Genomic DNA, 25,276 nt, shown 5'->3' with positions numbered 1-25,276 from the left:
AGCCGTCATGCGTTGCGTTGGCCGCTAAGCGCTAACGTTTTGATGCTGGAAAACGTTACGTGTTGAAAAAAAAATGTTGTAATACTAAAATTAATTTATGTAGAAAATGCGCGAGAAATTGTTCTCTATTTGGCATTATTCTTCAATTATACGCCATTTGCTCTGCTGTTTCAAATCTAGCGAATACGCGATATAATGTTCGTTCTTATCGCATTTTTTTTTTTTTTAATGTTTTGATTTATGTAGCGTTTTCTCTTTAAAAAATTGATTATATAATTCCAAAACGAGTGTTTAAGTATCAGGATTTTGTGTGTAAAACAACGTTAACGGATATCTTGCAGATATCTCAGAATTATAAATGATAATAAATTAAAAAAATTTATTATTTCATATATCAAAAGAAAGTTTTAAACCTCTCGCTTTCTAAAAATCTTGAGCGCGATCAAAAGATTATTACAATTAAATAAATTAATTAGTCGCAATATTCCCAAGACGCTGCAAGAAAATTACAGGACATAAGAATATGGAGGAATATATGTTCTATTAAGAATAGCGTTTCATAATATCTTCTCCATTTTTCTACTTGCATTTTATGAGAAAGATTTGCATGCAAATGACAAGCGGTGTTTACGAATTATGATCGCATAATCGATTGAATATGAAAGCGACCCGGCTCAAATCGGCCGTAATAAATTAAGGACGAATGTGCGATTGTAGGCGAGTCCGGCGATCAAGCTCGAGAAAGCGATTGGCCCGAAAGGTCGGATATTTGCATTTTTTTTTGTCGCTTCCCCGGAGAGCGAAACTCGTTCGATCTAGTCCGCTCCCGGTGTTTTGCGTTTTTCTTTTTTTTTTTTTTCTTTCTTCCTCTTCCGTCACCGCTTTTTGCGCGTGTTTCGTCGACGGGGCGTGCGTCGGGTTCACGGCCGAGAAAGTTTTCTGACTTAATTGCAGTTAATTCGTTGCCAGTGCGGTCCGACGTCGGTGATCGTTTGACGGAACGGCACGTGATCGGTATATGTATAAGACTGTCCATCCACACCCATGGTCGACGTAGAAAGTCTCGGTGCCGTCTGGCCCTCCTCCTCTTTTCACTCCTTCCCTTCCGCTTTGGCAGGTGGAATATGCCTGAGAATGTCCGAGGAAAAGGGTCCGTCTTTGTGCGATTCGCATTGAATTTTGCAGAAAGAGAGAGAGAGAAAGAGAGAGAAAGAGAGAAAGAGAGAGGGGGGGGAGAGGGAGAGGGAAGGAGTGAGATCAACGAAGAGATCGCGAGACCTCCTTTCCATCCACTCGCGATCCTTTCCCTTCCGTTACTTCCGATTACATTGATCACTCATTTTTGTTAGGAATATATGCAGGTAAAATGCATTTTCCCCTCACCCCTCGTTTTTCGTTGTCTGAATGAATAGAGAAGAGCGAACGATGGGCTTTCCGTTTAATGAATTTTCCAGAACACCTTACTATCTCGATCGTCGCGACAGGCGGTAGGTAGTTCGTCAGGATGACTCGTCGGTTAACCGCCGTCGATCGATTTCGTCTGGGCGGACCGCATTGGTGAAAAACCGCCGGATAAACAATACGATCCTTTACACCATTCTGCAATACGGTCTCACGAGCTGTGGTCGTCGGGATCACTTTCACCTGTTACATTGTCCGATACAAAAATGATTCATTGTTGAATAATCGTGAAGATTGCGAAGAGGATCAGCATGAGCTTGGACGCATCGCCGTTAATCTGTTAAAAACATCTCTTCGGATAAAAGTGAAGTTTTGAATGTGAGAGATTAGCATATGCTAATATCTTGCGCGTATTCTTTTTGTATTTTACAAGCATATTTCACATTATATTCTTTAATAAGTTATATTAATTATCTGTAACAGATGCATTGCAACACACACTGCGAATAATATTGATTGTGCAGTTTCATAAGATATAATGTTAAGTAATTTATCACGAACGTAATTTTCGATATGTTATTGTATGATACATCTAATTTAGATGCATACTTGAGATATAGCGCATTGTTTTTTAATAGGATAACGAGATTGAATGTCCAGATTTCGCAGCTCAATCTCGTATGCGACTATTAGATACGCAGTGGTGAGAATAATCCGCTTTTCCACGAGTGCGTACCCTATTATATCGTTCAATAATCGGAAACCGTTACTTCCTGCGAAACCGCATTGATCATTCTCTCCATTGTTCGCGAAAAACATTGACGCTAGCACTGTTTCTCATTATGCAAAACCTGAATTAATAAACGGGAGATTGTATCGAAAATTTTTAAACAACACATATCTCGATAATCGCAAACTACAAATTAAAGGTTGATTGAAATTGCGTTAAGAAAATATTTTCTTATTTATCGACTTAGCGTGTACAAGATTTTATTTTATATATTTGCATAATTTGTGGAGTCAAAATATACTGACTCGGCCAATTAACAATTTAATGAACTGTATAATTGATCACGTTAATTATCGCGATTTTATGGCGGTGGAAAAACTGGAAGCAACTTACGCCGAGATCACAAACACCGATAGTGCTACTACAGCGGGCAGTTAACGCACGTTATTGCATGTAATGTGCAAATGCAATTGGTGCATCACCGTCTGCAGTTGCACGAACGCCGATATGTGGAAGAACGGTAATGATTAAGTACGCGAAGTTTGTTTCCAGTTTAATTTCTTCGACGATATATCACACTTCCAACAGATTACGATTTAATAACCGACTTTTTTCTTCCCGTTAATTTCGTCCTAACGACGCGTCGAAAATGCCGCGTTTTTTTCTACGAGAAGATTAGTCTTCCGCTGTCCGTTTGATAAATGCAAAATGAAACGTTCCAAGTTAAAACAACATTTCCTTACTTATTAATCAGACTCGTCTAAAATCATAATCTTATTTGGCGAGTGTTTGCGTTGCATAACAGTGAAATATTTCGTGCACTTTTTACAAATATATTTAGAAAAGTATACCTTTTACAAGTATATTTGGTATACATATTTAAAATTATTTTATTACTTATTAATTTAAATGTTTAATAACTACTGATAAACATTCAATTATATTTCTCCAAACTTAGTTTTAATAGTTATGTAATATTTGATTAAAAAGCAGTAATTCTCGTGATGTCATCATTTTTAAAAATCATTACATAAATTCAACAACAGTCGATTGTTCAATGTATCTTGTGTCACGCCTTCGTACGTGAATTTTTCTTTGTAAGGCGATACAATTACGTTGCTTTGAAAAGGCGAGGAAGCGATTCATTACATATCTTACCTTTTACTCGAATTACTTTTGTACTCTTTATTACGTGGTCCAGTCGACACGGATTATCACACACGTTAAGAAGTGAAGTGTAGCTCAACAGGAGATGCGCCGAGTAGGGGTAAAGGCTATATAAGAGAACGCACGTCTGCTTCGATTTTATAGTAGAGCTAGGTCCTTTGTGCCGTGTCCTGTATATATTTTTTTTTTTTTGGTATATTTGCATCATGGTAAGTATGTCCTCCACTTTTTTTCACACGTTTCTACTTGAATGCTTTAGTGGGATAAGGATACCGCAAGTTATATAACCGCTGCGGGGAGAAATGCACAATTTTGCTGGCAAAGGATAAAATATTCCGTGGCAGAATTATCGGAAAAAAATAGCTGTAGAAAAAACTTTCTTTCTTCTAGAAGAATGTGTATTTGTAAAGTAAAATTATGTGACAACATAAAATAAGATTATTGTTGAAGCTGTTGATGCATTATATGAAATAAAAACCTTGTGATAAAAAATTGATATTTAGAAATATTCTTATAAATTCTTAGAACTTACGAAATTTCTTAGCTAAGCTTTCTTTTTATTCGATATTTTATTAAAATTTGTACATACTTATTGCAATGGCATAAAATACTTGTTTTTTTACAAGTGATGATCAATTGTGCAACAATATAAAATCAGATTATTACCGTAGTCAGCGATACATTTTGTTGAATGGAAAAATCTAAAGTGAAATTAATATTTACGAATTTAAAAATTTCTGTCTGCTTATTGGTATTACATAACATAATGCGCTTTCACAAGCGGTGATAACAATAACCACAATACAATAGTAATTTCGATGTAGATCACGTAGAATTTTCTTTGATACATCCAATGACGCGATATAAAAATTCATTAAGCAATAATAAAAAAAAAAAAAAAGAGAAAGACGCGTATCTACGCGCGTGTGTTGATACACTTGTTCTTCGGGAGGAGTGGTCCTCCCCATCCGAGGCGGCCGGGACGACACATTCTATATAAGAGTGGTCCATGCCGGATGTTGACCCAGAACTTCGCGTGCAGTGAAAGTGCCCGGTGCAAATACGTTTTTGCCGGAAACGATAATGGTGAACGCACAATATAATTGGCCGATAATACGGGTGATCATTTATTGCTTCGTGTAAAAGCAATCTGATTATTATTACACATTATCTATGACATTATGTTATATAATAAATTTAAAAAAATTTTCAAAAAAATTATCGTGATTCTTATCGAACTGTACTGAATTTAAATTTTATTGTTTACTTTTTATTAATTTATTAATTTTATTAAATTGATATATTTTTATATCATCAATACACTAAGCATTTAAATATAATAATAATAGGTTGTTTTTACTTACACATCAAGGAAGCAGTTAATATTTTCGATAATCAGCGATCGTGTTACTTGTACAATATTACATTTAGAAATTTATAAATTATTGCAGATTTATAGATAATTAGATGTTGATTTAGAAAATAGGGGGAAAAAGCATGATGCACCGATGATTAATAGCAATTTTAACTTTCTCCTTCGATTACAGAAAGTCTGTTTAATATTGGGTCTGCTGGTAACGGCTGCGTGTGCCGAGAAGAAAATTAATTTAGAAGATATCGAGAGGGATACTTTGAGGGCGGAGAATAAAGCCAAGGTCGAGACCATTCGCACTGATGAGACAAAGTACGCCGTCAAACCCAACGTTAATCATCAGCAGTATCAAATACCGAGCCAATACAATATCTTAGGTGGCCATTCCGACGCGTACATCTCCCCTCAGCAGCTTCAGGACATAAAATATAGCGTAAGACGTTAATTAAACATTAAAAGTAATATAAGAATTCTCATTTATTGTCAGCCAGCAATATCGAAATTATTATAGCAGATAAATTTTAGCATATCACGATGTAGAAGAAAAATAATACAAAAAAGTAATTAAAAATATTAATAACATGTGTTTAATTTTAATAATTAATGAATTACATTTTGTAAAATATTACTAATTTCTATTTATTAAAATTTTTTATATTTTTTGTTTGATTATTATTAGCAAGTGCCACCTGAAGCATATATTCAACCTAATCAGTATGCTGTACAGGAAACACAATACAGACAGCCAAACCAAATTCTGCTGCAGCAGAATATTCCGTCAGTACAATATTACAGCGAATATCAGCAGCAAACGGAAGCACCGGCGAAAACTGCTGCTCCCATCGCCTTTGAATCCCAAAAATTAAACTATCAGCCGGAAATAGTGGTGGGCAATCACATTCAAAGTGTTCAGCAGAAAGCTGTCACGGAAAAATATACAAAACCTGTTAATAGAGGTAGATATCAAACAAATTTGTCTAATTTGTTATTTTCTCGGCATATCTTTTCTATTATTTACAATAATTTTTTCAGCAATAATATTTTTTTGTCTATTCAGATTATATCATCAAAAATTTTACAATTGTTATAAACTTACAGCAAAACTTAAAAAAAAATATTATAATGTTTAGAGGAAATCTTTTGAAGAAAGTAAAATTATTCGACAGAATTTGTATTGCTAATTATTGAAAGTAAATGAATAAAATTTAAATACATTTTCTTATTTGCAGAACCCATTTATTTCGATGTTCCGGCAACACAGCTGCTTTCTTATTATCCTCATTTGAATATTAATCCCTTGGTGAATCTAAAAAGTACCAAATTGGCACAACCATCATTACATCAGTTAGCCAGCAGCACTCAACAAATTTCCATACCCGTGTATGCTCCTATATACAATCAAAATCAATTGATCCCATCCGCAAAATTACCTTATTCCACGATCGTGCCAGCACCTCTCACGACCAAAGTAAGTATATATTTTCAATATGCAAATGCAACGATCTTTATATTCTATTTTCATATAAATATGATTTGAAAAAATTAAATTTTCTGTCTGGAGATTGTATAAAAATTTGAGATTATTCTTATATTAATTTAAAATTATGTATTATAAAATTAGTATTTATCTATAAAATTAAGACTAATATTAAATATAAATTACACTTGATTTACTTTAAAATTTTTAATATTTTAGATAACAAAAGGACCAGTTGCTCTCCCAGTTACATCAAAGAAGATCCATTCCTCCTCTGCAACACAGCTTACAACGCCTTTGTACGTTCAACCTCAACAATCGTTTGCTCATGGAAAGACATTGTTGCACACACAAGCTTATATTCAACCGCAGCTTTCGCAACCGCAATATGTGCAGCAATTAGTTTATGCGCAGCCCGGTATAATCTATAACGACCCCACTGCCGCTTACAGCGATCTTTACTCCCGCTTACCGGTGCAATACATTCAGGACAATTTCCTTCGCGGACAAGCAAATCAGTATCAAACCCAGCAACAGTTGTACGTTGCGCAGCAGATCGCTCAGGAAGCGCCGAAAGAAATTTTGCAGGAACAAGTCAGCCAAGATCTTCCACAGAATTATGTCAAGGTTTGTACGATGAATGTCACTTGATTAAAGTGCATTTGGCGTAATTGACGTTTTACAGTGTGATTTATGATTTGCATGACTGTGTTATATCCACTAGAAATCAGAGTTTTATTAATGGAAATAATAGTTTTATATAATAGACGCTCTGAGCACCACGATCATAATTGGACATTTAAATGACACCATTAAAATAGAGTGACATCGTTAACTTATATAGTTTAATTAACTCTTTTGCCGCGCAATATCGTAAACCGCGTATGGGAAACATTTTTCACTCACTTTTTTTTATTTTAATAGGGAAAGATAGAAATGCGTGCTTTTTATAAAGCAATTTTTTCTCAGAAAAATAATTGCTATACATAATTCAAATAAAATGCAGAAATACTATATCTAGGTTTACTTTTAATAATTTTTTATCAATACACATGTTATATTGTAGAAGTATTTGTAAAACATTCTGATGTTATTTGAAATTTTTAAAAATTTTATTTAATCTACAGAAATGTCAATTTTATTGAACATATTTCGATCAGGTCGACGAGCCCAAAACTCACTTCGTGCCGCCGCAATTGCCTCCGCAGGATTTCAAATCCAGCATTGCGCAATTGCAGCCCTACGAGGATGAACAATCCGTGCCAGTGCAGGATCATTCCTTACCCTCGGAGCCAAGGTCGCTACTCGACTCGTACATTCCGAGCAATGTCATCGCTGCGCAGGATTCCGCTAGGTATAATAGCGGGAGTAATGAGACGTGCTAAAACCTCTTATTACCGTAATCACCTGTCATAACTGCCTGTTATAGGTACAGAGAAAGGCCGATAAAACTGGAAGGAGGTTTTCTCCCGTCGAAAGTGAATTTCGCACTTAAGAAGCGCAAGTCTGAGTAAAATTGCCGGGAGCATGGCATGACGATTGACGAAAATGTCACACAAAAGGGTCAGTACAAAACTTTATTATTAGTGATTTATGATGACCGACGGCACGTGTGGATGACATCGAGGATAGCCGTCCGAATCGGCAGCATCATTGCATCTAGTCTTTCATCGAAGATCATGCTGACTTTTTTATACTGTTCTCTTCTACGTTTGTAGAGCCGCGCCCGCAAACGCGGCGTATTTTGTTTACAATTTTTCAATAAAATATAAAATGAAGAACCTTTGGTAGCACCTTTCCTTCAGCTGTAAAACTGAGATATGCAAACATGTGTACCGGATTAGTATAATATTAACTAAATTGTTATATGTAGTAATATAATTTTAATTACTGCATATAATTAATATAATTAATATTATTATATTTAATTAGATACTTACGCACACATATTTTTTTATCAAGATGTATCGCACTTTTTAATTTCGTAAAATACAAGCATAGATTTATATATATTCTTTTTTATTAAAGAAACGTAATAAAGTAAAAATAATACATAATGATAAACTTTGAAGCTAAATTTGTACTTTTTGTTATGCCAATGGTTATTTTTCACAAAATGTAAGGTTGATTTTGAAGTCGCGTGCGTAACTCGGGCAAAAAAATCGTAGCAAAATTTAAAAAAATGCGTTTTTTTGTAGATCAAATATTATAGTTTTTAACACTTGTATAAATCATTTTCAAGAAAAATTTTTTTATTGAGCTGTAGAATGTAGAAAGTACGTGTTCTTTTTTTAAGCTTAGAAATGTAAAGATAAAAAATTTATAGAAAATAGCCTAAAATATGTGAAAGTACAAGTTTCAAGCTTTAAAATGCTTTTTTATTTTTTTATCTGTGATGATTTTTTGCCAAATTACTGCGATTTGATTATCGGTCAATTTTAAGCGCTCGAAGCGCAATTTTAAGCGTCTCAACGCGGCAGAGCAGTGCGGCCGAGAGCTGAATACGCGCCATTAATACGCACAACGCCGCATTAATGGCGCGTACTTAGCCAGTCGGGCGCACTGTTCTGTCGCCTCGAGATTTAATATTGACCAATTTTCAAACCGCTGTACCTCAGCACAAAATTATCGTAGATAAAAAAATAAAAAAGTATTTTAAAGCTTGAAACTTGCACTTTTACATGCTATTATTTTCTAAACATTTTTTATCTTTACACTTCTAAACTTAAAACAAGAACATGTACTTTTAACATTCTGTAGCTTGATAAAAAATTCTTTTTTGCAAAATTTGTGACAAGTGTTAAAAATTACAACATTTTACCTACACAACGCGTTTTTCTAAATTTTGCTATGATTTTTCGACGAGTTACAATGATTTAAAAATTGTTCAATTTTTTTGAGCGCCTGAAAATTATTCCCTATTTTTTGTGAAGTAATGTATTATTTTACTTTGTATTTAGCCAATAACAAAAACCTTTCAGATAAATCTTTTATTCTTATTAATTATACATCTTATTAATTAATTTTTATTAATTAATTTTTAATTACACTATACTTTTATAACAAGTTCGTATTTTTTATTTTAAACAGATTCTTAATTATGCGTAATATATTTATGCGTAATTATATGTAATTATATGTAATATGTAATTATTTCTTATATTTACATTCATCAGGCACTTGAATGTGTCAAACCAGTCAGACACGAGTTTAAGATGATGCGCAAATATCAAAACATGATGCATCTGACCAAACGCGTCTGACCAGATGCGTCAACTTAACTCAGAGGTAAATAACATTATATAATGTACAGCATTATAAACGAACGTTGAAGAATGTTTGAGAATGTTGAATATTTATAGAGTTGTCTCTAGTGATCGCTCAATGGGTACACAGTGTACCGAAAAAAATTCCGATGCAAGAAGAGTTAAATATCGAATTAAGAATGATTAATTGCGCAATTAAAAGCTAACGCGTATTTACCTTCTCGTAAGTTAGAAACGAGGCAACATTTTTACCTTCTTTTCGTTGTTGTAAAAAAGATTATACATTTCCCATTAGAATATTGTTAGGCTAGACGTGCAATTTGCGCAACTGCGGGATTTTTTTGGCTGCAGCAAGTCGAACAGAGTAAGCGGCAAAGTTACCTATATATTTATCAGCAATTAACACGTCTATTCTCTGATTAGCGCTGACAGTTTATGATGGTTTATAGCCGGCTTTGAGACAGACCGCATCGACATCAGAAAACTATGCGCTGCGGGAGGTGCGTCTAATGTCAAAGTTGCGGTATGCGTGTGCAAGTGTTTGCGTGAGCGCGATATATTAATGCGCGAAGTCCACACGAGAAAGCTGATGCCACGAAGATGAGGCCAGCGGTGTAGGCTCTTGAAATTGGCCGCTTGAAATTCTGATTGCCGCTTTATAGCTTTGTCATTAGCCGCATCATGCACGGGATACACTTTCTTTCTCATAAATGTGTAATTTGCTGGAATTTTCTGCGCAGATATTTTACAATCCAGCTGCAATTTACATTTATTTCTCATATTTTTTTAGCGTTTTAAAATTTATACTACACATCTTTGTGTAGCGAATAATATAATTTGTTAGCGATTACGAGCGAGACCCCTCGATCGACGATTTGCTAATGAGCGATTGTATGGTGAAGTTTTTTTCCCAATTTTTTTTCCAAGATAAATCCGGAACTTTCTGTTAGCCTGAATTATGGTGCGATACGTGCACGTTTATTTGCGTAATACAAGAAAGCTTGTGTTGATCGGCGCGTCGATCAGTCAGACGTCGCTACGCTACTGGCAGATGTCTTCCCGTATCGAACGCGAATAGCGCGTTCGTCTCGCTGTGGTGAAACTATAATGATGGTGTCCTCCACCAGACGCGAGGGCATATAAGGTGGGATGTTCTGGCCTCAGCTTCATCAGTACCAAACATACACGACAAGTCCGCCAAGCCAGCAGGTTTAAGGTCGGCCGTCATGAGTCTTGTCAGAATACACGTAAGTACTTGAATCAAATCTGTTTTGCGTATTTGCATGCTTGTTTTACCTCAAATTCTTCTTGCTTATTAGCCGGCAGGATAAGATAATTAATATAGTATCTATTCTCATGTTACGCACTGCATCTTAATTATATATTAAAGATTTTTATAAAAAAACCACATTTAATAAAAGTATAATACTTTTTCATTATCTACTTGTCACCATTTATCATAACTTATGGAATTGTCAAGTTTAAAATAAAATTAAAATTCCTTAGTTATTTTTCATAATTTCTTATTTTTCTCATAGATATGCCACACTTTTTTAAATCTTTATTAATATTTATTATATTAATTATTATATTAACAATATTACTTAATATTGCTTATTAATTATATATGTAAATAATGTAAATTTGATTAATATTTACATATTAATATTTTGTAGGAAATCTATTTCTCTTATTTTATTTTTATATATGTAATTTTTATTTTATTTTCCTGAAACTAATTAAAAGAAAGATTATTAAAAAAGATTGCAATTTTTTCGTATTTAATACAAACACTTTTTGAATCAATAGTTCTATAATTTTAATTACAACGGAACGATAAATGTTACGAATGCGATTATAACTAAAAAGGTAATGGACCGCGTGCGGATAACACGTTACTGGCAGAATTGATCGCGCAGAGAACCCAGCTGTTCTACGTAATTTAATAATCCCTCTCCTATTGAAACTTTAATACCGAAAATCCGTAGGAAATATTTTAACGGGAACGTTCGACGATGCTCCGCGAGCGTGCCCGCGCGTGTGTGTGTACGCTGTCATATTTTTCGCAGCAGCCCCAAAAATTATTTTTTTCTCAATCGGACGATCGCTTCCTCATCGGATTCAATCGGACGTAATTGCGGTGAAAGTGTTTTGGATTTTTCTCCGGTCGTGTCCGTACGAGAAGACGACGATAAAGTAACCGCGGCAGATGCTCTTGAGTAAGTCAGTGAAAGTCCTCGATGATGAGCTGCGCGTTATCTCTCAATTCGTCATTGTAAGGGTTCGACGTCGCGCTTTTCGGCATTAGGTAACACGCGCGGACGTAACAAACATCGCGAAATTTGACATTTTTATCGATTGTGTTCACATTTTTATGTCTTCATCATCGTCACTTTCGATTTGATTGACAAGTTTGCGAACGGAATAATTGACTACTTTCAACGCGCGTCCTTCTACATCCGTGTCACGTGCTGAATATTTATTGGGACATTAACACCGAGATTGTAATTTGGAAACGACCAGAAAAACGGGAAGAAGTTTGATTGATGTAACATATTTAAAAGTACAGGTTCCAAATACAAAAAATTAAATTTAAAAACATAGCTATATAAAATATTTTAAAATACATATATTTTTATGTTTATAAAAAAATTGTAATCACAGAGTTAATCATTAAATCATTTATATTTTATTTATATACGCAAAAACGTCAACGCATAAATATTGCAGTAAATAATAAGTGCATTTGAAAGTTTTCCATAAATTTAATACTTTTCATATGTCAACGTTGTGTTGTATATTTAATGATTTTTACATGAGTGTAATTTGTAATCATCTATCACTTTCTTCGCTCAACTAGTCTCCATTTTTAAATTATGTAGTCGACTTTTACAAATAGCAATAAATTCTCATGCAGTTCCGTTTTGCATTGCTTAAAAGTCAGATCGTCTTGTTGTTCGTAAACTGCGACGTTTAAAGAAAGCGGTGAAAATCGCAAATACGTAACGAATGAAACTCGTTTTAATGATGTTGACCGACACACTTGACTCTGACCCCACGTGGATATCTCTCCATCTCTTCTGCGCCGACTTTCCTCCAAGGTCGCAATCGCGTTCGTTATCTTCATAATTGCACATAAGCCGGATTAACGTTCGAAACATATCGATAATTGATCGCGCGCGTTTCATATCTGATTATCATTTCTTTAAGATCATCTCATTATGAGAATATTCAACCAAGAGTTTCTTCGATGCGCGAAGCGGTCGCATGTAGTCGCCGGACAGGGGAAGGGAAGTGAAAGTGAGATATCCCGCCATTACCGAAGCATCGAGATCGATGACCAACGAACACATTGTTACATCGTTGCCGGCCGGAGATTTCTTATACGCGCCCCTGACTTTCAGATCGCCGCATTTCTACTGGTGCTCGGGCTCTGCAACGCGGAAAAAACCACCGGAAGCAGAGAGATCAAGGTGAACGACTCGAGCAGCGTCGAGCGTGCCGTCGCCGACAATGTGTCGAAAGTGGACATTCCGAGCGACACAGAGGAGGAGGAGGAGGAGGAAGAAGAGGACATCGACGAGAACATCCTACCGCCGATTTTGCCGCCGTTAATACTTCTGGACTTCGATAACGGCACGAGTGACGATAACGTGACGACCGACGAGAAGTCGAAGCGCACCGTGAACGACGGCCTCGGCTACGGCTTCGGCCGGAACTCCTTGGTCGGCTCGCGAAAATACAATTACTACTTTCCCGCCGGCAAGACCGGAACCACCGTGAGCATCGAGGAGTCCATCAGCCCGTTCCTGCCGCGGACTATAATCGAGAAGCTTCCGGCGGGCAATCAGAAGCTTCCGGTTTCTGGTCTTAGACAGCAGGAGTCGCACAGAACCGACAAATCGGCGAGAACGAGCGGCTTTCAGAGCTCGGTGAATCAGTATTACGATCCCGCGACTCAAACGCCTCAAGTGTTCGGACTGCGGATGAAACTGACGAAGACGCCCCAGCCCGAGACTTACGGGGGATTTTCTCCAATCGCGCGACCCGTCGAAGCGTACTCGAATCACGCGGATTATCGAGAGGGCGCGTACGCGTCCACCACGCAGCAACCCTTAGTGTTCGCAGAGCCTGGAGGTTATGTCACGCCGAGGCCGCAGGCTCACGCGGCTTCGAGCTCGAGCCGATACGCTTACGTCACGGCGAGCCCGGAAGTGCAACACTCACAGAGATACCTGAGTCAGAGCAATCAGCACGCGATAAGCGTGCACGGTTACGCGAGACCGGCGCAAAAGGTAGAATCTTCGACATCCAATTCCCCGGACAACGCCGCCTTCCTCGAGAACGTCGGCGTTCACTCGCGAGCGAATCCTCACGAGTACATTCGCGCGGGCTCGAACGCGGTGGAATCTTCGACCGCCGGTGACACCTCTGGCTACGTCGAGAGCGTGGCGCCGTATGCCGATTTGCCTAGGTACACGGTGGAGGACGGCGTTAGATACGAAAACAAAATCTTCTGGAAGTATCCGGACGGCAGAGTGTCCGATGTGCCGCCGATGACGTACGAGACTTACTCGGAGTATCCGTCGCTAGCCGCGTTACAGGCGGCCGCCAAGGACGCGCCGTCGCAGATCTACGAGGCAGCTTCGACGGAGAGCAGCGTGTCGTCTCGCAATCAGGGCCCGGTGCAATTCCCGACGGCGCCGGAACCCAGCGGCCCGCCAACCCCCTTCGTCTCCGCCGAATCTCTGTCGTCGAACCTGCCGCAGCAGCACGCGTATCGGCTGGGCTATCAGAATCTCGTGTCGAGTCAGAAGCAGATCATGCAGCAGCAGCATCAGATCAAAGCCAGCAGCGGGGTTTTAAACAAGTACACGGTGTCCTCGACGACTCCTGCGCCGCCGAGGAATTTCTTCAAGTCGGGCGGCAAGAGTCAGAAGAATCGTTACGAGACATTGAGACAGCCGGTCTTCAAGTACATGGTGAACAGTCCGAATGCAGAGTATGTTCAGACTTACACTACGGAGAATATTCTGAGAACCACAACACCCAGCAGTCACTTTATTTCGTCAGGTGAGCTGTTCTTTATGTTTCATTAAGACACAGTAATTATAAATAAAATGTAAATTAATTCTTTTTGCCATGTTGCTTTAACGTCAACAGTGCTGCTCGCAGAAATTACGTTTTATTTGAACGTCTCGCTCACTCTGTTGTACTTTTATCTTTCTAGCAAGAAGCTGAAAAGATTTATAGAGGGCGCTTTATGAAAAATAAATAGCTCCGCACTTTTGCTAAGTTATCGGCGCAATTGTGTATTCAGGAACTGTACAGTCGCGAAGATTACATAAAAATTACATTTTCAGCTGGCGGAAACTCGGCCAAGAAGACCAATGCGGATGGCAAGAATCTGGAGAACTACTCGAGTCTGCAGTACGCGGACTTGCTGAATTATAATCCATCGATCTCGCAATATATAAAGAACCCGGCGTCCATCCTCAACGTGCAGCCGACCTTCGTGCAAGCCGGCAGCTCTCTGATACCTGTTATCATTCTGCGAGTGGACGGCGTGCCGCCTATTCAGCCTAAAGTCACGCCGAATATAAATCTGAAGGCTCTTCTGCAGCAATATCTCGTCCAGTACGCCAGAAGCCTCGAGGAACTCGCGCGACCGTCCAATTACAATCTCGGTAATGATCAGACGCCGAAAGATCAGAGCTCGTACTCCACGAGTCCTCTGCGACAACTGGCGCGATTAGCGCAAAACCACGAGCAGGATCTAGTCGGTAATCCTACGGAATCCTACATCGGCAAAACGAGCTACGAAACGAGCAATTTGAATGTCGCAAAGGTCGAAAATGTGAAATATGGCGAACGTACAGCGGTTCGGCCGAAAGTGAAAAGCGTGCAGATCGTGGAGGATCCGAGATTCCCGAATTATAGAGCTAAGAATTGAATCGCGCGTCTGTGCAGAGTAAAAGACCGTGAAGATATCTCTTAACTTTCATGTTCTGTCGCTCAATTTGACTTTTACTTTATTTGAGATATAAACAAGTAAAATTGAAAACTAGTAATTACATTATTGAAATTCATGTTTTATATTTAAAAAGAATTGATATTGCATTAACATAAGATAATGCATATTGTTACGCAAAAAATTGATAGAACGCGAAAGTTAGGTCAAAACAATTGATTGATTGGCAATGATACGAAAAATTCGAAATGGAAAAATATTTTTCCTTTAAATTATTTTTTATTTTGAGGTATGAAATAATTTTACTATTTGGCACTTTATCACTTTAGTCTTGCGAATGAGACGCTTTGTGCCATGAAATGATTTAAGAAAATGACAACGAAATAATCAATAATCGAGTGTTATGCGATACGATAGTATTTAACGTGGGATTGTGCAATATATTGTAACGTATACAATATGTACCTGCACTACTGATTTGCTGAGAACTCGCCGGAGTCCGCCAATATTGATGACTCATGCCGTTCTCGGGAAAGCAGTAGTAACCAAAGCACTTTCGTTGCTTTGCGAACGCGTACTTATGAGAAATTAGCCAAATTTCTACACTTCAGAAAGGTACCTTATTCACCGTAGTGCTTAAGTTCTTACACGATTTAAGATAATCGTAATTTGTACACCACATTACATTATAAGGCAATAGAAAATAATCAAATAGAGAACAACATTTTTATACAAATTAGATTTCTATCACTTGTGCCTGTACAATTTTTATATAAATGTGTAAAAGATATAAATTTTCCAATGTGCCGTATTTTTTATTGACTAATATTTTTGATTCGTGTATTCCGTTTATGTTTCCCGAAAATTGTCTATTTTATAAAATTTTAGTTTGTAAAATTTTGTATTATATTTTACTATAATAAGTTTTTTTATATTTTATTAAATAAACTTTTATAGTCGCAGCCATAGGTTAATGGAAAAAGTTGGAAGCTATATACTAGCGATTATATCCGCAGATAAAATTTGCATAACAATGAATAAATTATAATCAAATTAGTCTTTATAATTGCTAATATATAGTTGTCTACTTTAATTTATTTCCGATATTGAGTTTTTAATTCCGGAACATGACTTTTCAAAACGACTAAGAAAAAAGTAAAAATAAAATTATATTTTTCAACTGAGAGAGACTTAATGCTAAGTTAATTAAATGCAAAATTTTTAATTAAAAAAACGTATAGTATTAAGCAAATTTTGCACAAAGACTTTATTTTGAGTTTTTTTTATGTGAAAAATGATCGCATTTAATATAAATGTTTTTACAATTTAAAAATATGTTCTATAAACGTTCTGATAAACATTGATAAATCAAATGGACCAAAACCCGCATTACGCATATTTCATCAGATTTCTTCAATTAACTTTAAGCAGATCTTATATTTTTGGTAGAATTTTAATTCAAACCTATACAGAGTTTTAACTTGAAATTACAAAGATGCAGGCTGAGATAATGATTTCCTTTCAGATTTTCACCAAAATAACTATCTCCAAATTAGAACCTGCGATAGAAGCTGTGATTAGAAGAATATCCGGCACTTCTAAGATACTTTGCAGTGCACACAATATGAGTGGCATACGTACATACATCAACTGATTACCGGAAAGAGCTGGTAAGTGCACCTTAGACCGAAGCAAGCTCGTTAACTTTTCTCTATAATCATACAATATACATGTATATAAGTAAAGTAAAACTTTCCGCTTTGATAGAAATTGTTATCGATCCACATGATGCACATCCGTCGAGCGCAATTAGGCATTTACTCGCTACGGACAGCGCCGTTCACTCGCGATACCACATCGGTGTGCATCAACGTAAAATATCCGAATTAATAAAAGGATTAATTAAAATATTAATTTGTCCTAACCAGCGTTTGCGCGCTCATGACCAGTGCCGTTGAACCGGGCAATTAACGTTAATTGTCTGGCAGGCGTGTAAAAAAAAAAAGTAAGAAAAATGTGCAAGCCATTCTATAGTTATTAATTCTACGTTTTCACAACGAGAAGCTCCGATAATATCTGCGTCGAATCTACGGCAATTAGACGCGAGGCATTAAACTAAGCGCTCGGGCACGAGCGCGAGCGACTATGGCGCGGGGAAAAGATATCGGCTCGTGCGCTTGCTGCACACAGAGGTGCGCGTGCACCTTCGCGTCGGGAGGAGCAAGCGCACGTAGTCGGCATAATGCGTGTGTTCTAGAGCGCAGAAAACCTCAGCGGAAAAAGTATTGGCAAGTCCGACAACCAGTCGAATCCGTCGCGTTCCATCGCGATCGGTGACAATCGGAGAAAATCGAAGACGACAAAACGTTGAAAAGGGACTCACAATTAATTACAATTATGCAAATATAGAATAATGTTGCGCTTCAGACGGATCTTTAAATGCATCCAGCATCTCGCGCCGATTAATATCCCGCAATGTTTTAAAGTCGTAAATGTCTTTACGTTTATAACACGCTTTAATCGCATTTATCGCGGATTTGCGCGATCCTAAAGCAAAGCAATTTTGATTTCTAATTAGCATTTTATAGAACGTACATCTCAATAAAAGATAATATCTTTATTCCTTTTTATGGCGATCCCTCTACTCGAATTCCGTTGCGATGACGAGTGAAGCGCATTCTACGCCGGACAATAATTCTCCAGGCGCGCTCGCGTGTCGCAAATGAAAGTATCCTCTCCGCGACTGTGTGGTCTATAGGATAATATTTAGAACGATATTTTTCACTTGGGCACCAGACTGTATAAAGAAAATCGCGTATCTACTATGTGGCTCAGTTCTCGCGTGGAGGTTCACCACGCAGGGTCCTTGGGATTACCGGGCGAAGATACGAAGGAACGAATGGTCGCAATCAATGTGTACGCGGAGTACAGTGTGACACACGGGTCTTTCTGATTGTGCTCGATTTTTTGGAGGAGCCTCGAAGAGTCGGCACATTCGGCGAAAATGATTTTTTACTATGTAAGTACTTGGATCGAAGTACTTCGTGAAAGTGTAAAGTTTTATTGTGTGGTGATAAAATCAGTTGATTGATTCCTGTGCGGATAAGCAGCAGAGAGCTTGATATGTTAAAATTCGATATAAATTAATAACTCATTACTGCATTATTAATCATGTATCATATCAATGAAATTAGTAATTAAATAATAAATGTCGTAGCATTTAACGCATTTTCAATTTAAATGACAGATTTTCCTCACACATGTGGAATGGTGTAAAAAATGCTTTCTATGCAAAAATTAAATGAACTTGAATTCTGTGTGTAAAATTTTTAAATTATTGTATTAATATTTGGATATAAAAGTTTTGCAAAATAAAATAACACATTGAAGATTGCAATAAGATTTATTTAGTATTCTTCTTATTTGTGTGTACCTGGCATTTTTATGTTATATATATTTTACTATTACATATTTTTAAAACATATATTTACAACATACAGAATTAAATTTAAATATTTATTTTTTACGAATTTTGAAGATAAATACTGAAACAAATAATATATAAAAAAGCAAATTTTATACTTTAATTTACTCTTTCTCTCTCTTTCTCTGTTTCTCTCTCTCTTATACTGTCCACATAATTATGGTGTATGTTCGAAGCATGTTTAAAATTAATTATGATGTAATTAGAAAATATTTGTTGATAATTATAATAATTTTAATAACATCAATGATTCTTTGCAAAGAGGAATAGTATGTAAGCTTATGAAGTAATATCATATAATTGATAAATATCGAATTTAATATTAATATTTAACTGTCAAATATTAATAAACTAATTATTAATTTGAGAAGCACATTTACATTTTTATAAAAAAACAAAATTGTACTAAATATAATTTAAAAATGCATTAATCAAAAACTTTTTTTATTATTTCTCATTATTAGTGAATTTTTAATCAATGTTTTAATCAAATTTGTTCAATTGTGGAGTAATAAAAACAGAGTAAGACATATACAAAATTATGTGGGCATTAATTATCCTATAAATTAACGAAATATTACCGCGCGCTTATCACCTCAGCGTTGGTTGAACGTTTTCAAAATACAATCAACAAAACTGGCTTCCAACTAGGTAAAGACATGTATTAAAGGCGTACATTTCAATCGACAAGATCGACCGACTTGTTTAACGATAGGCGTAAAGAATTACATAGATTAAATTGGCTGTGTTTTCTCCGCAATTACTTTTCACCGACGGCTCTCTCTCTAAAACGGTTGGGCCGTGTGTTGGTTGCTCGTGTTCCTGCATTTTGCGAGAGAAAAATTCATTCATTCATGACGAGATTGCGCTCCGAGCTTTGCCAGTTTCCCTTTTTGTCGCATAAAATCATTAGATTAACAATCACACTTGTATAGGGAACCTTATTACTGTCAAGTGGGCTCGTATGCCCGTGAATCAGTGAGAAAGTCTACGAAGATTTGCTTCCGTGCACATCCAGTTCTTATTTCCACCGCACACGCTCGCATTTTACTTTTCTACTCTGCTTTTCTTTTCTAGGTCATCTCCTTGACGAAACAGCAATTATCACTAGTTACTAACATGCAGCGGCTATCCAAACTTTGCAATGCATATGGTGCTTTCTTTTTTTTAGCAAAACTTGCGATATGTGAGATCTACTTTCAAAATCTTTCGCTGTATTCTTCCATATTTATCGCCAGTTTTATGTACAAATTTTCTTATATTATAATTTTACTTTTGTTTACTTTACAATTATTTTTACATGAGATTAATATTGTATTAAAATTTTTTTTTTTTGCAATTTGATAACATTCTTTAATTTTTGCAGGTATTATTGCTGTTTCTCAGCTGGCCACAAGCGAGAGGCACGGAGGACGCGGACTTGAAGGGTGAGGAAATTTTTGATCAAATCGCAACCGCGTCAGAGAACGTAGGATACTCTGTGAGGCGTCCGAATGCGGACTCGAACAATCTTGAAGAACAACTGCCGAGCGCACCGTCAGCGGTAGACGCATCGGTGCATTATGAAAATTCCAACGGCTTCGTGCCAATGATACCGTCTGCCTCGCCATCGCACGACGATCCCGAATCGTCGCCGTTACAGATCGACGATCCCGAACAGCAGGATTCGAACGAGTCCGAAGAGAGCGACGCGACGATTGTTGTAAGTGCTCGAGGCAGCTCCGAAACGCAGGCGGAGAAAAAATTCGAGGAAGACTTAGCGTACTCCTCGGAAGCGAGAATTTTTCTCAATGATCCCGGCTCGTTGACGAATCGCCGGTCTTTCGATTTCCAGGAGGGCAAACTGAATGAGTTTGAGCTGCTGAAGGTGAACAACGACACCCCGGCGGTGGCCAATTACCAGCAGTTCTACGAAAATGTGCGCAGCACGGTGAACACCAACGGCGGTGAGGCCAACGGCGAGCCCGTCGACGCGTCTTCGTCCGGGCGCACGAGCGACGGCAAGCGGACCGAGAGCTACGCTCACAATTACGTCCGGCAGTCGCAGCAGGCCAGCGAGGAGGATCCCTATGCGCAGTTCTATTCATACAACAACATGCAGGATATGAAGAAGACTACTTATGAGCAGGAGAAAGTCGCCGGCAATTATCATCCGCAGGATACCGTGAACCACAACGCCGGTCACGGGCAGAACGCAGCGCCGACACTGCCGTCCTCGTCAAGGACGAATTACGAGGTCAACGAGCTCGCGAATAGCGGAACTTACGATAACATTGCGGAACAATCGAGGGCGCGCCACCGCTTCTCCAGGCCGGTCGTGGTCGCCGAGTCGACCGATTTCAGCGATCAGGCGCAGAGTGGCGTTTCGGACAACGATCAGAGGACCTCGAGAAACCTAGAGTCTTCCAATTCGGAGGAGAGCGGCGAATACTCGTCCGAGTACATCGAGCGGCCGAGAATAAGAATACAGAAAAGCCGAAGACGCCCATATCCTGACACGTCCAGAAAACTTCCGAAGGAGCATCGAGGCACGACGCAAGGGAGCGCGGAGGAGGACAAGCAGAAGTACAATCCGGCGAAGCTGAAATCGCAGCGGTACAGAATCAAGACAAATCCGTGGGTCAACGATCCTAGCGCGAATCAAGACGAGAGCATCGAGGACATCAAACACACGGACATAAAGAGCGCGAAAGCGCGCGGTTCCAAATCGAAGCACAACGCGTGGAATCAGATCTCGCCGAATCTCGAGATCTCGCACTCGAACGGCATCGAGCTGGATCACACGGGCAAGCCGAAGTACGTCGTGAATCTCGTGCCCGTGGCGAGCTTCGATCACGCGACCGCATTGGACAACAGCCAGGGCTTCGACATGTCGAACGCGATGCTGCAGAACATCGTGACCGCCGCGCCAGTGCTGAGCACGCCGGTGCCGGACATCATCGTCGGTCAGAACAGCTTCCAAAGTCCCGTGCACACTGTTTTCGTGTCGCAGCCGGGACAGAACGGCAAGGACACCCTGCGAGCGACGTACTTGCCGAGCACGATGACGCCGGTGTTCGCCGTCACGTCCAGCCTGAATCCGACGTTGCAGAACGTGCGGCTGCAGAACAACGTTACGCCGCGAACGGCCTTCACCGTGACGCCTGCTCCGACATCTGTCGTCCAGCAGCTGTTAGTGCCGCAGCCGACCGTGCAAACTTACTCGAATTTCCTGCAGACGCCGCTGCAGACGAACTCGGGGTACCAGATCCAACTAAATCCGCACGGGCTGCAGGGTCAGAGTCTGTTTGGTCACGGCAACTTGCAGGGTCTGTCGACAGAGCCGACCACGCTGCTGACCGGTTCGTCGATGCCGGAGGGCCGGAACAACGTCGACTCGCAGAACAAGAAGAACGCGTACACCGTTTCCGGCGGGAATATCCTGACGACCGCGAGCATGACCGTCGGCCAGAACGACCAGAAGACGATCAACGGCAACTCGTACTACCTGCAGAATCACAATGCGCAGGTGAAAGACATCGAGACTCCGAGAACGAAAACGTACGTTCAGGCGACCCAGATGGTGCCGACGCTGCTGCAGATCCCGACTCAGCAGGACGCGAAGCAGTACATTAAGCTGCAAAGCGGCAGCATGGAGGACGCTGTGCAACAATTGCAGGCTCAGATAAATAAACAATTGGTAAAGAACACTAAATTAATCGCTCTGCAGTCCGCTGACAACGCGGGCAGTCACTCGAACAACGTAGACGTGAATGCGCTCACGGGAAACGCTCATCTTCCAAACGTCGTCACGAAGAACGTGGAGATAGTGAATCCGAACATCAAGCCGAGCCCGATCGACACCACTATGAACGCGTATTATCCGACTGCTGTGCTAACGACGCCTATCCCGATTTTCAGCACGATATCGCCCGTCACGCAGACCGTCGCTCTTCAGAATTATGTGAACTCTCTGACGGAAAGCGGCGCCAAGGCCAAGCATTTGGGCGCGGTGGATCTGAAAACGGCGCAGAATCAGGAACGGCCGATGTTCAATCCCATCAATTTCGTACCAAACATCGACATTCTTAAGAATCAGAATACGCTCAATAACAAGCCGACCAACGAGCATCTTCAGCAAGGTTTGAGCTTAGTACCAGTCATGCCGGGCGGGAATTTTTTCAGACCGTCGCTCGCGGCGCAAAGCGAGCTGGTCGCGAAGCCGAAGTTGACCTCGGATCTGCAGAAGTACGCCGAGGAGATGTTCAAGGAATCCCTGAAGACGATGTACAACTCGCAGAAGTGGAATAACGATCGAAGGCCGCAGCTGAACAATCAGAACGGCTCGGAGAGCGATATAGCAAAGCTGCGACTCGAGCTGCAGAAACTGCGCGCCTCGTTGTCGGGAGACTCGCGATTCCGAGATATTCTCGAAGCGCATCAAAGTGAGAACATTCATTCCACCGACACGCCTAAATCCTCCGACAAGAAGAAGCAGGACCCGCTGATCGCGACCTTGGAACAGTTGCTGAAGACAAAGCCGCGAGGACCGATACACATCTTCCACGGCGTCAGCAGGCCAGGCCGCAAGCGTAAACCGGGAGAACCGAACTTCAGTCCCGATTTTCATGATGATTTCACCAGCAACACTCACACAATGGAATTTCTCACGCCGCCGAGAAATCATTTCCACTCGAAGGGCCCTTATCACGAGAAACTGAAGAAACGACCGATTCCATCGAGATATAAGAACGGCCCGAGGAAACCAATTAGACCGAGCAACTCGCCGCCCAGAAACCACGGCCTGTTGGACGCGTCCGCCAGCACCATCAACATCGTTCTGCCCGACGACGATCCACCGTACAACAAAGCGCCGTTCGAACACGACAATCTGGACTCGGACTCCCGACATCAGCCGTCCTTCGACAGGTATCCAACTTTCACCACATCGTCGCCGGAGACCATCGGCAGCTTCCTGCGGGAGCTCAAGACGTCGAAAAACAGAATCAAGGACTACGACATCAACCATCCCAGGATGCACAATCTCCTCGGGCTGTTAATGAAGAATAAACAGTTGCCGACCAGGAGCGCGCAGAATTACTTTCGCAACAAAGATCAACTGCGGCAGTACTTCGAGAGCGAGAAGCACCGGTTGCAGCAGCAGTATTACGAAGACATGAGAGATTATTTGGAGAGGTCCGACATGGCCGCGCGACCTGGTTCGCTGGTCAACAGGAATATCTACATAAACGGCACCGCGTAAATTCGCAATCAAAAGTACAAGAGAGGCGAGTAGTCGCGTCGCTCACGCGATGCATCCGGTTCTGCGCGGGTGAACTTCGCGTAAATCCGCTCGCGAAAGGACTGGAATTTAGGTAGCGAGTACGTTTACCCTGCCCGCGCGGTTACGGACGATTTCCTCTCGCTCGCTTTTAACGAAAGCCGTATCGCGCCACAGCATTCGATCGCTCGCACACTGCGTGTTTAATTATGGCAGGTAATATTTAATACCGTAGTCGTAAAAATCCATCATCAATATCGTATGCGCTCGCACGGAACACTCAGATCGAGGGGAAAGGAAATTCATCGATTATCTGTGTAAGACGCTCTCTAGAGAGCATTATATGTACATATTAACTTAAACTCTGAAATACACACGTCTTGTAATTTGTAAGGCGTACGATACGCCGGCGTTTTTATCCATTTTCTCTTTTTGTCGGTATTTTCTCTTTCACCTCTCTTCATCCAAGTATGCGATAAATAGAACAGAAAAAATTTTTCCACACGGAGGAAAAATGTAGAAAATTCAGCACGAGGTAAGTATTTGTAATACTTTGTTTAATTAGCTAAATATATGATTGTATAAGAATTGACGTGAATGCGTTAAATGAATATTATTTATTTTTTTAAATAAAATATTTTTTACGTCAAATTATATTGATAAATGCATATTAATATTTTTTAATAAAAGTATATTTTTAAGTTTTACATTTAAGTTATATAAAAAAAGAAATGAGAGATACATTTATTTATATTTTTGATAAATCTGCGATAAATTGTTTTTAAAAAATTGTTATTTTGTTATTAATAAAAACGAAATAAGTGTCAAGTTTTTGCACCAATGTTCTGAAGACGCGACGTTTCATGGTTGCATTAACATTTATAACAGCTTTTTTTATATATATAACCTTTCCATAACAAAATCCTTTATATCTTAAGCCGGATCAATAAACACTTAACATACCATTAAGGAGAAAGTAATTTTTTTCAAAATTGACTTTAATATGATCTTCGATTAATATATTATTTTGACGTAATCAGTGTAGTTGTATTTAAAATAAATACTAAATCAAAATAGAGACTAGTGTTTACAGTAAAAATTAGTATGGTAAAAATGTAACTTTTTCCATTTATCTGAAATAATAATTT

General features: G+C 39.2%; 3 protein-coding genes across 5 annotated transcripts; all 3 read left to right on the top strand.

The window, feature by feature from the left end:
- The first annotated feature begins 717 nt into the window (after positions 1-717).
- Positions 718-8,269, top strand: LOC105674787 (putative mediator of RNA polymerase II transcription subunit 12). 2 transcript variants are annotated; one of them, XM_067348693.1, is made up of 7 exons: positions 718-4,384; positions 4,846-5,103; positions 5,350-5,626; positions 5,900-6,138; positions 6,367-6,774; positions 7,308-7,501; positions 7,577-8,269. In XM_067348693.1, the coding sequence occupies exons 1-7, from the start codon at positions 4,382-4,384 to the stop codon at positions 7,659-7,661; spliced, it is 1,464 nt and encodes a 487-aa protein (XP_067204794.1). In that variant the 5' UTR covers positions 718-4,381; the 3' UTR covers positions 7,662-8,269. The 2 variants fall into 2 exon arrangements, with proteins under 2 accessions (XP_067204794.1, XP_012226771.2); XM_012371348.2 differs by having other exon boundaries at positions 718-5,103.
- Positions 8,270-8,320: 51 nt separating this feature from the next.
- Positions 8,321-17,356, top strand: LOC105674811 (uncharacterized). Its single transcript, XM_012371376.2, has 3 exons — positions 8,321-10,660; positions 12,818-14,486; positions 14,777-17,356. Exons 1-3 carry the CDS (start codon positions 10,640-10,642, stop codon positions 15,364-15,366), a joined length of 2,280 nt encoding a protein of 759 aa, XP_012226799.2. The 5' UTR covers positions 8,321-10,639; the 3' UTR covers positions 15,367-17,356.
- A 619-nt stretch (positions 17,357-17,975) lies between these two features.
- Positions 17,976-24,863, top strand: LOC105674788 (uncharacterized). Of its 2 annotated transcripts, XM_067348692.1 has the most exons (3): positions 17,976-18,403; positions 20,235-20,570; positions 20,703-24,863. In XM_067348692.1, exons 1-3 carry the CDS (start codon positions 18,389-18,391, stop codon positions 24,108-24,110), a joined length of 3,759 nt encoding a protein of 1,252 aa, XP_067204793.1. In that variant the 5' UTR covers positions 17,976-18,388; the 3' UTR covers positions 24,111-24,863. The 2 variants fall into 2 exon arrangements, with proteins under 2 accessions (XP_067204793.1, XP_012226772.2); XM_012371349.2 differs by having other exon boundaries at positions 20,235-24,863.
- The last annotated feature ends 413 nt before the right edge of the window (positions 24,864-25,276 follow it).

Source organism: Linepithema humile, chromosome 2 (genome assembly GCF_040581485.1).
Source record: "Linepithema humile isolate Giens D197 chromosome 2, Lhum_UNIL_v1.0, whole genome shotgun sequence".
NCBI classification, from domain to species: Eukaryota; Metazoa; Arthropoda; class Insecta; order Hymenoptera; family Formicidae; genus Linepithema; species Linepithema humile.
Note: the sequence above shows the minus strand (reverse complement) of the source record. Positions and strands in the feature narration are given on the sequence as shown.